The 14,483-nt window shown below is 37.6% G+C and overlaps 1 protein-coding gene across 3 annotated transcripts in view; it reads left to right on the top strand.

The window, feature by feature from the left end:
• Positions 1-14,483, top strand: part of STK31 (serine/threonine kinase 31) — a 91,634-nt gene that overhangs the window by 63,478 nt on the left and 13,673 nt on the right. For all 3 annotated transcript variants that reach the window (XM_087946917.1, XM_087946919.1, XM_087946916.1), the window contains 7 exons: positions 1,320-1,439; positions 1,736-1,867; positions 5,872-5,973; positions 7,400-7,480; positions 10,315-10,437; positions 12,975-13,100; positions 13,309-13,395. In XM_087946917.1, the coding sequence (XP_087803043.1) occupies positions 1,320-1,439; positions 1,736-1,867; positions 5,872-5,973; positions 7,400-7,480; positions 10,315-10,437; positions 12,975-13,100; positions 13,309-13,395 (771 nt within the window). The remainder of the gene's footprint in view (positions 1-1,319; positions 1,440-1,735; positions 1,868-5,871; positions 5,974-7,399; positions 7,481-10,314; positions 10,438-12,974; positions 13,101-13,308; positions 13,396-14,483) is intronic.

The raw sequence follows: 14,483 nt of genomic DNA, 5'->3' as shown, positions 1-14,483 counted from the left end.
AAGTTACTTAGATGTTTTTAGATATTACTTAGTTTGGGTAATAAAACGTCTGCAAAAAAACAAGCAAGCTCAGAGAGCATGGAAGGATGGTGTGTGCGTGTTTGTGGGGGCAACAAATATAATCCTCCCCACCCACCCCATCCAGTCATAATCTATCCATCCCAACTATTGTTTGGTAATTGTCAAGATTGTGGCTGCTCCTCATCTTGTTTTCCAAGGTTATTCTCATAGTGTATTGCCATAGCAGTCTGTCACATTATTTACTATTTCCCAATCATGGAATGAGTACTGTATATCATGAGGCACTACACAGGAGTTTTGCAGTGATTCAGTTTTGAAGAGTACAAAGCAGTTTTTGATAACTCTTCAAAGAAGCTGTATTTCCTCTTGGATTCATTTGGTTATTGTCTACAGCTGCAGCACAATCTCAGAAAAAATACATAAAATTTAAGAAGATGCTGACAACTATAACTGGCAGACAACTATAACTAAACCACCCTTTCATTCTCAAACCTAGATCTCCGGGTAGCTGGAATAAGAGTTGTGCTGAATATTGATAGCACCTTTTAATGTAATAAGATTTTTGGAATACTTTCATTACCTTTACGTGGATTAAAAACTTGTATAAACCCCAGGTCTTTTTATGCAAAGCAAGTTGCTGTTAGTTTCTTGAAAAAGATTCCAACTTGCTTCTCCGTTTTTCTTCAAATTTTCAGAAAGGGGCCAGGAATTTCTCACCTGTATTTAAAAATATGTGCATTGCATCTTTTAGTGAAACTTTCCTTCCAAGACATCTACTAAATATTAAATCATGAATTAACTCTATTGTAAGAATATATTATGGTGCTTGTAATAACATATTAAAACCATAAAGCTAACCATAGCAGTAAAAATATAGCATAGCATACAGGTAGTCCTTGCTTAACAACTATTTCTTTAGTGACTGAAGTTTCAATAGTGCTGAATCAATAGTATATACCACTGTTCTTGAAATTAGAGACATTGCAGCCTCCTTGCAATCAAAATTTCTCTTTTACTCTGATTCTGTTGCAAAGATGTGTCTGCTTTATAGAGCTCATCTTGCCATATTCAGCCTTGTAACCTGCTTGATCAAGAAGTATGGATATAAATTGTATAGAAGATTATGTTTCTGTTGTTATTTATATTTGTGAGAGTTCTTAAAAATGGTGTACTTTCTACTTCATCAAACAAAAATTGAAAACTCATATTTTTCCATTTAGAATACAATTCATATTTTAAAAACCAACAAATGTTGCAATTTTGTTATAGATATTTAATGGTACTCTAATTTCTTTCAGGAGCTAGATGAAAAAGACCAAAAAATAATCTTAAATATGTATAGTATGATTATGCGGAAGATCCTTCAAGAACAAGATCTCATAAATAAAGTGAATCAAAAATATCTTGAAAGTTGTGAGGTCAGTTGTCTACCTGCTTCTCTGTCATATCCTAGAATGTAGAAAGTTACTAACAGCTTTTTAAAAGATACTTATGCATCTTTTTCAATAACTTCAGTAGGAAAAAAAACAACATTTAATGAGTAATGTAAATATAATAGTACAACCCAACCTTTATGTTTGATTTAAAAATGTGATCTGAAAATGTTAACACATTGTAATGCAATTTGTGTATAAGGAATAATATTCCTAAAAGTATAGGAGCTTTTTCCATTTAAAGAAATCTTTTCTCATTAATAGTGTGTTTTCTTTTTCAGTTCAGAAACCAGATTGTGAAGTGGCTAGATGTAACTCCTAATATTGATGATTTGTTACTGATAAAGAAGAGAGTGAAAAACATAAAGGCTCAGTTGAGGTGGAAATTAGTAGAAAAAAACAACTTGGAAGATGTATGGCAATGCTATTTTGATGTTTCAATATTATTATATTTCTTATTTTCCATAAGAAATGGTGGGTGGACATAGAAAATGTTGGTTTCTAGCTTGGGAAAAATGTTGTTATGGACATAATTTATTCATGTAAATCCAAATGAAAGGCTAAAGGGATTTATATTAGAACAAAATTGAAAAGAAACAAAAATGGCAGATTCCTGAACAATTTAATTTGCACATAGTGTTTCACATTGCTAATACTCCTCATTCTTGATTATTGTAATTTGAGAAAGTACACAATTTCTACACCTATTATTGATTATGCAGTTAAAAACAACAGATATTCCATTTGTTTTGTATCAGGTTATCATAATTCCAAAATGGATACATTAAACAGTATGAGATTGGAAAGCTGTAAAAGGTTGATTGTACAGTTAATGTAGAATTGGGATGAAAGAGTTATGAGGAGCATACAGGCATTAAGAAACATGAAAGGAAATGCTAAATAAGAAAAAAAACCACTCAGAACTATATAAATACCCAGAGAAAATTTTAGTTAGAGGGAATTATCACCCTCTAGGATTAATCCAAATGTCTGTTTCATTTAGCATACAATTTCTTATAATGACACATCTGACAAATTAATCAGAGTCATGTGACAGTAACAAAAACTTGTCAGAGTGTGCACAATGTGACTAGGTGAGACAACCCAGGAGCAAATACCCCTCTTATAATATAGACTCTTAAAGAGATATAGGCCCCAAAAATCTCATTCCAGCATTATATAATTTTAGCATCATTACAATATTATAGCAGCTGGTCAGCTATTAAATCATCATTACCCTGACACTTTTGTCTTTTCTTGAAAACCTCCAGCTATAGAGCACCCACAATTTGGGGGTGCAAGCTATTCCATTGATTGTTTTTATTGTCAGGAAATTTCTCTGATTTGGATCTCTCTTTAACAAGCTTCCATCCATTGTCCTGCTCTAGGTGTTTGGAGAATAAATCAACCCTTCTCTTGATTGGCCCTTAAGTACTGGAAGATAACAATCAATTCATCCCATCATTTCTCTTAAGTAGGCTAGATGTATCTACTTCTCTTAAGTGTTCATCACACAGTTCAGTTGCCAGGCCCCTTATCATGTTCGTTGCTCTTCTCTACACATTTTCTAAGATAGCAGCATCTTTTTTGTATAATGATAACCAGAATTTGATGCAGTATTCCAAGTGTGGCTTCACTAGTGCAGTATAGAGTGATAGCATCGTGTCTTGTGATCATGATGATGCAGCTTTGTTGATGCATTGGCTTTTTGTAGCTGACTAAAACTTTCATTGGATAGTGTCTGGTAGTCATATGAATGGAAGGTACTGTGGAGGCCATGAAGGTAAGAAATCATTCTACCTATGGCTGGAATGGCTGCCGAGCCATTATTGAAAAACCTGGTGATGGAGCATCTATAATTCCAGGATAAGGTTTTTCCACTGCTTAATAGCTGTTATTTGTAAACCACTCAGAAAGTGTTGAAAGTACTGTGGAGCAATATCTAACTCTTGCTAATATTATAGTTAGGACATTTTTCCTGATTTGAGTTTGGATGGATTCTCAGGTACTAAGGAGAATAAATCTATAAACTTGTAGACTGCCGAGTCTACAATTCCCAAACTTGTGTCTTGGATGCTTAAATTTGGAACTAACTACTTAATAAAGGCGACTGCTAAATATATATTGTGGCCTAACAGCACTGTGATTATTAGTGTCCTTAGAGACTCAAAAATTAAGTTTAAAAAAAAACAGTAAATCAAGAAAGTTTGACGAATCTCTGTTCTAAGTCTTTTTCTAAGTCCTTATTGCTCTTCTTTGTACTCTTTCGAGTTCCATGTTGTCCTCCTTAAATTGTGGTGAGCAAACTGGACAAAATATGTCTTCTTCTTCTTCTTCTTCTTCTTCTTCTTCTTCTTCTTCTTCTTCTTCTTCTTCTTCTTCTTCTTCTTCTTCTTCTTCTTCTTCTTCTTCTTCTTCTTCTTCTTTCTTCTTCTTCTTCTTCTTCTTCTTCTTCTTCTTCTTCTTCTTCTTCTTCTTCTTCTTCTTCTTCTTCTTCTTCTTCTTCTTCTTCTTTTCTTCAGCGTTTGTCTCGCGCTCTGGCGAGGTCCGCTAATGTCCTTGAGTACTGCTTCCACACCTCTCTGTCTGCCACGTATGTCGGGTCTGCCTTCGCGATCTCTAGATCGGCCTTGATCGTGTCCATCCAGCGTTGCTTAGGTCTACCATGCGGTCTCGCTCCTCCGACAATCACCTTCATCGCAGATTTGATGATGGATTCTTCCTTGGCGCGACTCACATGGCCGAACCATCGTAGCCGGGACTGCCTCATGACCGTGGGGATGGGCACGACGTTGAACCGTCTGCGCACTTCTTCATTCCTGACGCGATCGAGTAGGGTGAGGCCTACCGACCATCGGAGCATTCGCATCTCCATTGTCTGGAGTCTGCTTTCGACTTCTTTGGTCGTGGCCAGCACTCTGCGCCGTATATGGCCACGGGCGCACCACAGAGTTATAGATTTTCGCCTTCAGGCGCATCGGCATCTTCTTGTCACAGAGGACGCCCGTGACGGACTTCCATTTGCCCCACGCTGCGTTGATCCTGGCTGCCACCTCAGTTTGTAGTAGGCCTTCTTCCCCAAGAGTAGTTCCCAGGTACTTGAAGATGGAGGCGCGCGGTAGCTCCTGCCCGTTCACGTGGATGGAGCCTGTCGTTTCGTTGTCAGTGGTCAGGTATTCGGACTTCTTTAGGTTCAACCGGAGCCCGAACTGTTCGAGGCAGTCGTGCCACTGTTGGACTAGGTGCTCGAGTTCAGCCTTGCGCAGGTTGGCCAGGAACACATCATCGGCGTAGAGCAGCGTCCATGGGGCGGGCGTGTGCAGGTCGTGTGTAATTGTGTCCATCACCAGAATGAACAGCAGTGGTGAGAGAGCAGAGCCCTGGTGTACGCCGACGGTGATATTGAACTCCTCTGATATCCCAGCTGCCGCTTACACGGCTTTTGTGACATCTGTATAGGAGTTGGACCCATTGTACGAGTAGCTCGGGCACGCCGTGATCTCGCAGTGCGTACTCAGATGAGATCGTGCGGGACTCGGTCGAAGGCCTTTTCCAAGTCCAAGAAGGCGGTGTGGAGCGGGATTTTCTTCTCTCTGTGAGCCTCCATCAGCATCCGCACACCGAAGATGGCATCGGTGGTGCCGCAGTTCTTGATGAATCCGGCCTGGTTGACGCTGATGTCGACGATGTCCCGAATGCGCTTATCGAGGACGCCGTCAAGATCTTCATAGTGTGTGACAGTAACCTGACCGGTCTATAGTTGGAGCAGTCCGCTGGGCTGCCCTTTCCCTTCCAGATCGGAACAGTGGTGCTGCGGTACCAGTCGTGTGGCACTATTCCCGTGGAGACGATGTTGTTGAACAGCTCGCACAGCCACAATGCCGAGCCCGGTAGTGCCTTTTTCCAGAAGTCGGCAGGGATGTCGTCTGGTCCTGTTGCCTTACCGTTTTTCATGGCCTTGATGGCGTCGGTGACCTCGCTGGCGTGAATGCCTGAGACTGGGCCTTCGACGGGGTCACCTCGCGGGACAAAATATGTCTAGATGCAGCATATAATAGAATGGCTTTGTTTTGATGAATAAAAATGTTTCTTAATCCTTTTCAACAGGTGGTTATGAGAGAGATATCATATTAATTCTTATTTGGCTATGAAATTAAATCTATGTTGCTTCTGACATTACCTTTTGTCTTCAATATGTAAACAAAAAAACCTGAAAGAAATTGGTATTAATTTGATCAGACAAAAAAGAAGGCACATTTGATATGATGACTAGAATTTAATGTAATTTCAAATACAAGAACAGGGAATGGGAAGGTGAAGAGAAAAAATAAGTAGTATACTAAATTTATGGTGGGTATATTACCTGGTAAAAATAAGACTTTAATCTTTTGAAGTAGTAATTTTTAAATTTCTGCAGTCTGATAATTACAGCAAGTCTGAAATGGTGAAAATAAACGAAGAAATCAGTGTTCTGCAGGATAATATGTTTCAAGAAATATATAACGAACAAGAAGAATATGTAAGTATTCAGTTATATTAGCATCTTTAAAACAAGTCATTTTCTAGTCTGAAATTCATTTTAAGTAATACTGTATATGGTGTAATGTCTATGAAATTAAGACATGTCAGAGTTCTCACATTTCAAGCAATATTGTGGTCTTCTGTGTCTTAATAAACTAAAGTCTAGTAGAGCCAAATTATACATATTTTTCATATTTATAAATGAATATGGATAAAGTGGCAAAATTGTATTTTTGTTCATGTTCCTCCTAAATATATTTCCAGGAAGGAAAAATTGAATATATCAGTCAATATTTTTGACTGACATTTTATTTATTTACATAAAGAATTTATGAGGCTGCCCACTTCATCGTAGACAACTAAGAATAAAGAAAAAACAAAATAAAAAGAGAAGAATAAAGTAATTTCCTCAATTTTAATTAACGTTTGATGCAAATAATAGTTTAATGTTGTGAAATAATTTTTAAATTTATGCAATTAGTCTGATGATTGCAGTGCTTTTAAAATGGCAAAACAAATACAATGCTACTGAGGCTGCAAACAAGGTTCAGATAAAATGCACTCCAAAGTACACATATTGGGCTCAGCTAACATCCTGGCCCTAATGCCTTTGAGAAGAGTCAAGTCTTCAGGCATTCCAAGAGCCTACCAGGTCAGAACCATCTGAATCTCAGAGAGGCTGTTCCATAATACAGATTAGAAAATTGTGCTCTGGTTCACACCAAGATTATTTGGCATTTTTAAGTGTTCTATTATATGGAACTATAAAATAGCAACAGATGGAAAGTAGATGTATTTTAGAGAAGTTAGTTGAGGATCAGTACTTGTGCCCCCTTTTCTCTGAAAAACTGCCTAATTTGGGGAACAAAGTTAGTGATGGGTACTACCACACATACACAAGGATTTTCTCCCTCCCTCCCTCTCCTTCTCTCTCTCTCTTTTGAGAATCGGAGTTTGTTGCTACATTTGGTATCAGTTACCATCAAGAAGAATCTGATGGTTCTCCATCTTACATCTTACAATTGTGTTGTAAACACAATTAAAATAGGGTTTATATTTTGGCTTTGTTTTTAAGATTACAGACAAGGATGGTTGTGCAATTATCCATACTTTGAATTCTCATTCCATGTTTAGTTAAAATAGCTATAAACAATTAGAGATCTTGCTTTACCGAAGAATGAAGACACAAGTGGAGCTATGATGATGCCATTTGTTTGGGACAAAGAGATTCTACTGACACCAAATAGTTAAATATTCTGCACTGAAGTTGGAGGATAAAGAAAGACTTTTAATTATCCATTAATATTTACCTGCTCATTGCAGATTCACCAATGTGATACTACTGAATAAACATGCTTCCAACATATTACTGGATATTGTTTTAATATTGTGATCGTTACTGAAGACTTTTTTTTCTAACTTAGGAAAAGCTTATTCATCTAGTCCAAAACGTTTTCCCTGAGCTGCCATTCCTTCATCCTGAAGCAGGAATTTTGAAGTATATGGTGAGTTTTATATTTTCTTTACAAAGCTAAGATTGATCGATATACAGCTGCGTGAAAAAGTTCTGCACGCTTTCAGTTTTAAGCTGTATTTACATGTTTAATCAATTTTTCACTCATAGAAACCACTCAAAATTAGTACTTTAATGAAAATTTCTGTAGTCAGATTGAGATGCATAATTTTTATTAATATAACCAAAGTCTTTTTAAGGTTTTGAGTGAGTTTATGTGCTAAAACAAATACAACTTGCATTTTCGAGAATGTTAGGATTGAAAGTAGCCAATCAGTAGTGAGCTTTGGCTGACCAATCAAAATGCACAGAGGCTAAATCTGTGAGCCAAACAATGTTGTCATACTCTCTGACTATAAATAGGCATGAAAAGTATCGAGAAATTTAATTTAGCTCTGACTGCGGGCAAGGTTGAAGGCCTTTGTTTTCATCAGTATGGAGCAGCAGCATCGCATCATTGTGCTTCATGAAGAGGGTTACTCCTGTACAGAAATAGCCAAGAGAGTGAAATGCCATCGCATCACAGTGAGCAGAGTGGTTGAAAAATACCAAATAATGGTTCAGTTGATGACAGGTTCTTCTCTGGAAGACCAAGAAAGTCTACAAAACAGCAAGATTGGGCTCTGCAACGCATTTCAATGGCTGACAGGAAGCTCACCTCACCTCAGATTTCAAGAATTTGGGGTGAAACATGTGATGTAAAAATGTGCACAAGCACAGTGCATCGCAGACTGCTTGCCAGAGAGCTCAAAGTATGCAGGGCTCGAAGTAAACCTTTGCTCACAGATGGTCACCGCTCGTCGATGTGCGTGGGCCAAGAAGTATGCCAAATGGACCAATGAACAGTGGGCAAACATCATCTTCAGTGACAAGAGCAATTTCTACTTGACTGGGAATCAGTGCAATAAGCATGTCAGAAGATTTCCAGATGAAGAATTTAGGCCGTACTGCCTGAATCTATCTGTGAAGCATCCATTGCACGTGATGATCTGGGGCTGTATCGCTGCTTCTGGTATTGGTCGGATACAAATTGTGCAGGGAATCATGAATTTGAAGCAGTACGTTGAAATCCTGGAAAAGACCATGCTTCCTTCAGTTCAGCAACTTGTAGGGAAGGACTTTTACTTCCAGGATGACAACATTCCTTGTCATCAAGCCAAGTCCGTCCAGCAGGGGATGAAGAAGCATGGTGTTTGATTCGTGGATTGGCCAGCTCAGAGTCCGGATTTGAACCCAATTGAGAACTTGTGAGCCAAGATTGGTTACGAAATAAGCAAGAAGCATCCGAAGACCAAGCAGGAGTTGACTGAATCCTTTATTGCAGCCTGATACCACACTGTCACCAAAGATCACGTGCAAAGGCTTATAAAGTCTATGCCGAAGCGATGCCATCTAGTGATAAGCAATAAGGGCTGGCCAATTTTGTTAGATAGTCAATGGGGAAAAATGATAGAGTAGAACTGGAAGATGGGAAAATATGGAGTGATAGAGTAGAACTAGAAGATGGGAAAATATGGAGCAGACACATAGACCAACTCCGGGGACGATTGGAATGGAATCTGAACGACCAGAAAACCTCAGAAACAGAAACACAACATAGAGAGGTAAGACCAACCCTAACAACTACAAATACTGAAAACACAAGCCTCCTCACTCTAGGGTGGGACTCAAACTCAAGTACACTGCAGGATAATTTAGCTGAAGAGGGGAAAATCCAGCAAAGGAACTCAGAGCCCTCTGTTCCATTGGAGCCAGCCCCGCCCCTAAAAAAACCCTGAGGCTGGCTCTGGTGTGACAACAGACCCAACTAGTCAGGTTGCCACCACGGGGTGTGTGTGTGTGTGTGAACTGCGAAGGTCCAGTCGCACTCACAGGAGTCCCTCCTCCTTACGTGATTATGTCTGTGAGTGAGAGCTGACCGGATGAATGCTTCTTCCAAGAGGGGAGGGGTGTTTAGTCAATGGGGAAAAGTCAGTGATGTCAGACTTCCCCCACTGGTTCATTTTCCAGGCGGGAAAATGAACAGCCATCAGTGGCTGAAATTGTGGACGGAAGCCTGTAAAAAGAACAGCAGGCACACCGGGTGGCAGTCTTTTGTTCAGAGCTAAATAAAGAAATCCTTTCCTTCTCCCGTTGTCCTGCCTCTTCAATCTAGCCCATATCTAATAAATTTCATATTAGTAACCATGTTTGGTTACCTAAACGGTCCTTTTCAGGCCACAAACAAAACACTAGCATCGGCCTTAGTAATTGCAACACGTATGCTACTGGGTATGCATCAGTTAATGTTTTCATAGTCGTCATAAGCATGCATTGTAGGCATGCAAGAAAATTCACAATTCCCATCCAAACAGTACCAAATTGCAAAAAGCTTATGCTTTTCACTTAAAAACCACCAGTATTTATTTAAATATAACAATATTTGCATAGCAGTTAACATAAAATATCATAAAATCAATGGCCTATCTAAAAAATGTCATAAACTATAAACCGTGCAGAACTTTTTCACACAGCTGTATCTCTGACAAAAGCAATTTGAGTATTGGATGTGCATTAGCAATCCTAAAGCAAAAGTAATGGGCTGAAAAGCTGATCGAGCAATCTGAAGAACAGGGAAACAAAGCTGGCTTTACTTTTTACAAGAATTGCTGTTGTGTGTTTCAGAGGCAGGACTATAAAAGACTCTTTGTCTTATAATCAACCTGTTATGCTAGGCCTTCTGAGTAAATTGAATGACACAAAGCTTTTACCACCGTAAGTGGGATGCACACAAATATGTACATGATCCAAAACTGATAATAAGCTGTTTTAATTTGTATTCTCCAGAACTCAGGAAGTTTGATTGTCAGTTTAGAACGTAATCTCTTAAATGCTGAGCCAGTGAAGGAACTGAGCATAAAACATCCTATAATGTGTTCCACAGTTCAAGACCAAAAGTTTCTCCTGAAGGTATGCTTTTTGAATGATTAGCTTGGGTTTTTTCCCCTCCATACTTACTGCTAATAAAATACAAGTTTAGGCAGACTTAGGAAATATTAAAATAGCTGGGTTTATTTTGGAGCTTGAAAGTACATTTATATAGTGGATACAAAAAGTCTATAAACCGAGATGTAAAAAACAATCAGACCAAGATAATCACTTCAGAATTTTTTCAATCATTAATATAACATATAAGCTGTACAATTCAATTGAAAAACAAATCTTTTAGGGGGAAAGTAATAATAAAAAACATACAATAACATGGTTGCATAAATGTGTGTGCCCTTAAACTAATACTTTGCTGAAGTACCTTTTGATTTTATGATAACATTCATCTTTTGGGGGGGGAGGGGGCAGGGGTTAGGGTGGCATGGCACGTCTTGTCCTGGGAATCTTTATGCACTTTTCCTTGTAAAAATGCTCCAAATCTATCAGATTGCAAGTAAGCCCTCTCCAACTCACCGCACAGATTTTTAATTGGATTTTAGTATGAACTCTGGCTGGTGAAGCCATTCTCTTTTTGATTTGGATCATTGTTGTGTTGAACATTTTAGCAGCGGCCTAAAAATGGACTGATATTTGAAACTGTTTATTCCCTTTGCTTTGACTAAAGCCCCAGCCGAAAAAAAGCTGCCCCAAAGCATAGTGCTGCTACCACTATGCTTCACTGTGGTTATGGTGTATTTCTGGTGATAAGCAGTGTTGTTTTTGCATCAAACATTTTTGGGAACTATGATGAAAAAGTTCAGCCTTGGTCTCATTAGCCCATAACACATTTTCCCACATGCTTTTGTCAGACTTGTGTAGGTTTTTGCAAAATGAACTTGGGCTTGTATATTTTTCTTTGTAAGAAATGGCTTTTGTATTTCCATCCTACCCAACAGACTACATAAAGAATATGGGAGATTGTTGTCACACGTAATACACAATGAGTACTTGTCAGAAATCCCTGTAGCTTCCTTAATATTGCTGTAGGCCTTATGGCAGCTTCTTGGACAGTATTCTTCTTGTTTTTCCATCAATTTTGAAAGGACATCCATTTCTTGGTAATGGATGGTGCCATTTTTTCCCACTTGTTGATGACTTCCCTGTATTCCATGGTATTGAAAGCCTTGAAAAATTTCTTGTATCTTTTTCCTGACTGATGCCTTCCAACGGATTTCTTTGATGCTTTTTAAGCTCTTGGCAGACAATGGCTTTTGCTGCAAGAGGCAACTGAGTAAATTCAGAAAAATCCCACTAGAACAGCTGAACTTTATGCAGATTTGATCAGAGTCACTTGACTAATTTTTCACAGTTTGAGTGTGATTGGTTAAAATAGCCACATCCCTAGAGTATGCACACTTATGCAGCCAAATTATTCTAGTTTTGCATTGTTGTTTTTCCCCTAAAAGATTTCACTTTGTTTTTCATTTGAGTTCTACAGCTCATGTTACAGGTAGTCCTTGACTTACAACAGTTCACTTAGTGACCTTTTGAAGTTACAGCAGCACTGAAAAAAGTGACTTGTGACCATTTTTTCATACTTATTTCTATGATCATGTGATCAAAATTCAGATGCTTGGCAACTGACTCATATTTATGACAGTCGCAGTGTCCCCAGGATCACATGATCCCTTTTGCGACCTTCTTAGAAGCAAAGTCAACGGGGGAGCCAGATTCACTTAACAAATATGTTGTTAATTTAACCACTGCAGTGATTCACTAAACACTGTGGCAAAAAAGTTTCTTAAATGAGGAAAAATTCATTTAACGAATGTCTCACTTTGCAAGATAAATTTTGGGCTCACTTGTGGTTGTAAGTCAAGGACTACCTGTATATTTAAGGTGAAAAAATTCTGAAGTGATTTATCTTGGTCTGAGTTTTACATATCAAAAACCTGGCATTTAAATGGGTGTGAAGATTTTTTTAATACACTGTAGTTTCAAGTTTGTTTGATAGTTAATGGAATTTTGCCCTTTGAATATGGAGAAATCAGGAATTTGAATCCATTTTTCAGAGACCATGCTGGCTGAGATTTCTGACAACCATGCCATTTAAAAAAGCTAATTATTATGGCAACTTGAAATAGTGGCAAGGCTTATTCCTAGTTCTAGCTGTGTCCATATTAGCAGTCACCATTCCTGTTTATTGACTTGACAGGAATTCAGGAACATTTGAAAGGTGATATGCATCCTAATCTTGGTGAAAAGCTGCTTAGGATAGAGAAAATGATATATGTCTTTGAATAACTTCCTAGAAATTACACATTTGTTTATATAGATTATAGACTACAATTGTTGCCAAATGTAAGTCCTTTCTTATTCTTATCTGTTATTCTAATTGTCATTGTTCTGAAAGTTCATTTGGACTACAGTATATGCTTTTATTCACAAGAATAAAGATTCCATTTATTAATTCAGAAAATAGAAACATTTGGCAAAAACGGTTCCTTTTTTCATATTCTGGGAAATAGTTTAATAATCTCATGAAGCAGATTTTTACTCACCTGAATTTACCTTTTCAGGGATATATTGCAGATACGAATATTGAAACTCAAATAATAGAAAGAGCAGCAAAGTATCATCAAGTTTGGAAAGAATTAAAGGAGGAATCTTGTTTAATGCAACCAGTGTTCCTGTTTTTATGCAAGGTAAGTTGTACATTGAAGTGTATTATTTCTTTGTGACTTCTGCGTAAAAAGTTCAAAGATCTCATAATAGGAAGTACTTTCCCTGCTTTAAGACAAAGACTCCTTAAATTTATATAGATGATATAAAAACACAAATAGGAAAGTGTTTCAGTGGCATGATATTTGATGGTTTCTGTTCCTACACATAATATTTTTGTTTTTATTTAAGTCTGATCCTATAATGTATCTAATGATTCCATACTATGCTGGAGCAAACCTGGGCACACTGCAGATGACTGCACCTTTAATCGTACAAGTAAGTAAACTGGTAGTATGAAAGGAAATCGTCCTCTTGAATTTCTGAATCATTAGCGAATTAAATTTAATGTAGAACATCTTCAATCTCTTTGTGTGAATGAACACATTGGTAACTTTAGAAATATATTTAAGAGGCTCCTATATTGATTAATTGATTATTAATACTATACTCATTAATTGGCTGTTGAATATGGAATATTCAGAGTTTTCTCCATTATTTCTCTTGGTCTTTGAAAATGTGTGTGTGTGTGTGTGTTGGGTGTATTCAGTATCATACTTGGTTTTCAATGTTCTTTACAAGCTGCCTTTTTTTTTCTTCCATGACTGATATTCCACATAGCATCAACCTTGTGAACTATATCTTTACTGAATTTGCTGGCTGGCTTGCTCTTTACCCCTAGCCCAATGCTTATCCCAAATAGCATTTTTTTTCTACTTCAGCTATAGATAACTGAGCATCAAATAGTAAATGCCAGCTCCCATCAGCCCCACCTGCTATTTTTTCCCTAAGGCCGATTTGTGCCTATGTAGGGTGTCCTAGCCCTACTGAAACAGTCTGACCAAGAAAAAGGAAGAAGTTAGAGCAATTCCCTTTTGACCTCCTTAGTAGCTGAGTGAAAATGTACTGTACACCTGTTAGTTAACTGTAGGAGATAGAAGCCATATTGGTTCCACATTGTCATAGTGTAGAATCCATATTTAATTTTATGTTTTTGCTATAAAATTGATCCTAGTTAGCACTTTCTGTCATCTTCATTGTTTCCTACTGTTGCTTTCTAGAGAATAAAAAAAATGTCAGAAATGCTATACTTAGAACTCCCATCTTATGCCTTGTTATTTAGCAGGATGGGTGATCTCCTTCCCCAGTAGAATGATGGAAGAATAAAAGGAAGGATTCTGTTTTATGGCCTCTAGTATAGTTTAAACAGTTATTAGTTTTTAAATATTTAAAATATTTTCCACCTTTGAAATCTGAATTGATTAATTGTCCTAGGCTACTGAAGAAAGCCCAGGAAAATTAATCCTGTATAGGAGACTATAAATCTGGTTTGATACAAGTTTTGAAAATAGTTTTCTCTCTTGTTT

The sequence above is a fragment of the Notechis scutatus genome, chromosome Z, assembly GCF_049901735.1.
Source record: "Notechis scutatus isolate UNSWTSFEM ecotype Mainland chromosome Z, rNotScu1.2, whole genome shotgun sequence".
In the NCBI taxonomy this organism is placed as follows: domain Eukaryota; kingdom Metazoa; phylum Chordata; class Lepidosauria; order Squamata; family Elapidae; genus Notechis; species Notechis scutatus.
The sequence above is the reverse complement of the archived record's forward strand: the minus strand, read 5'-3'. Positions and strand labels throughout refer to the sequence as shown.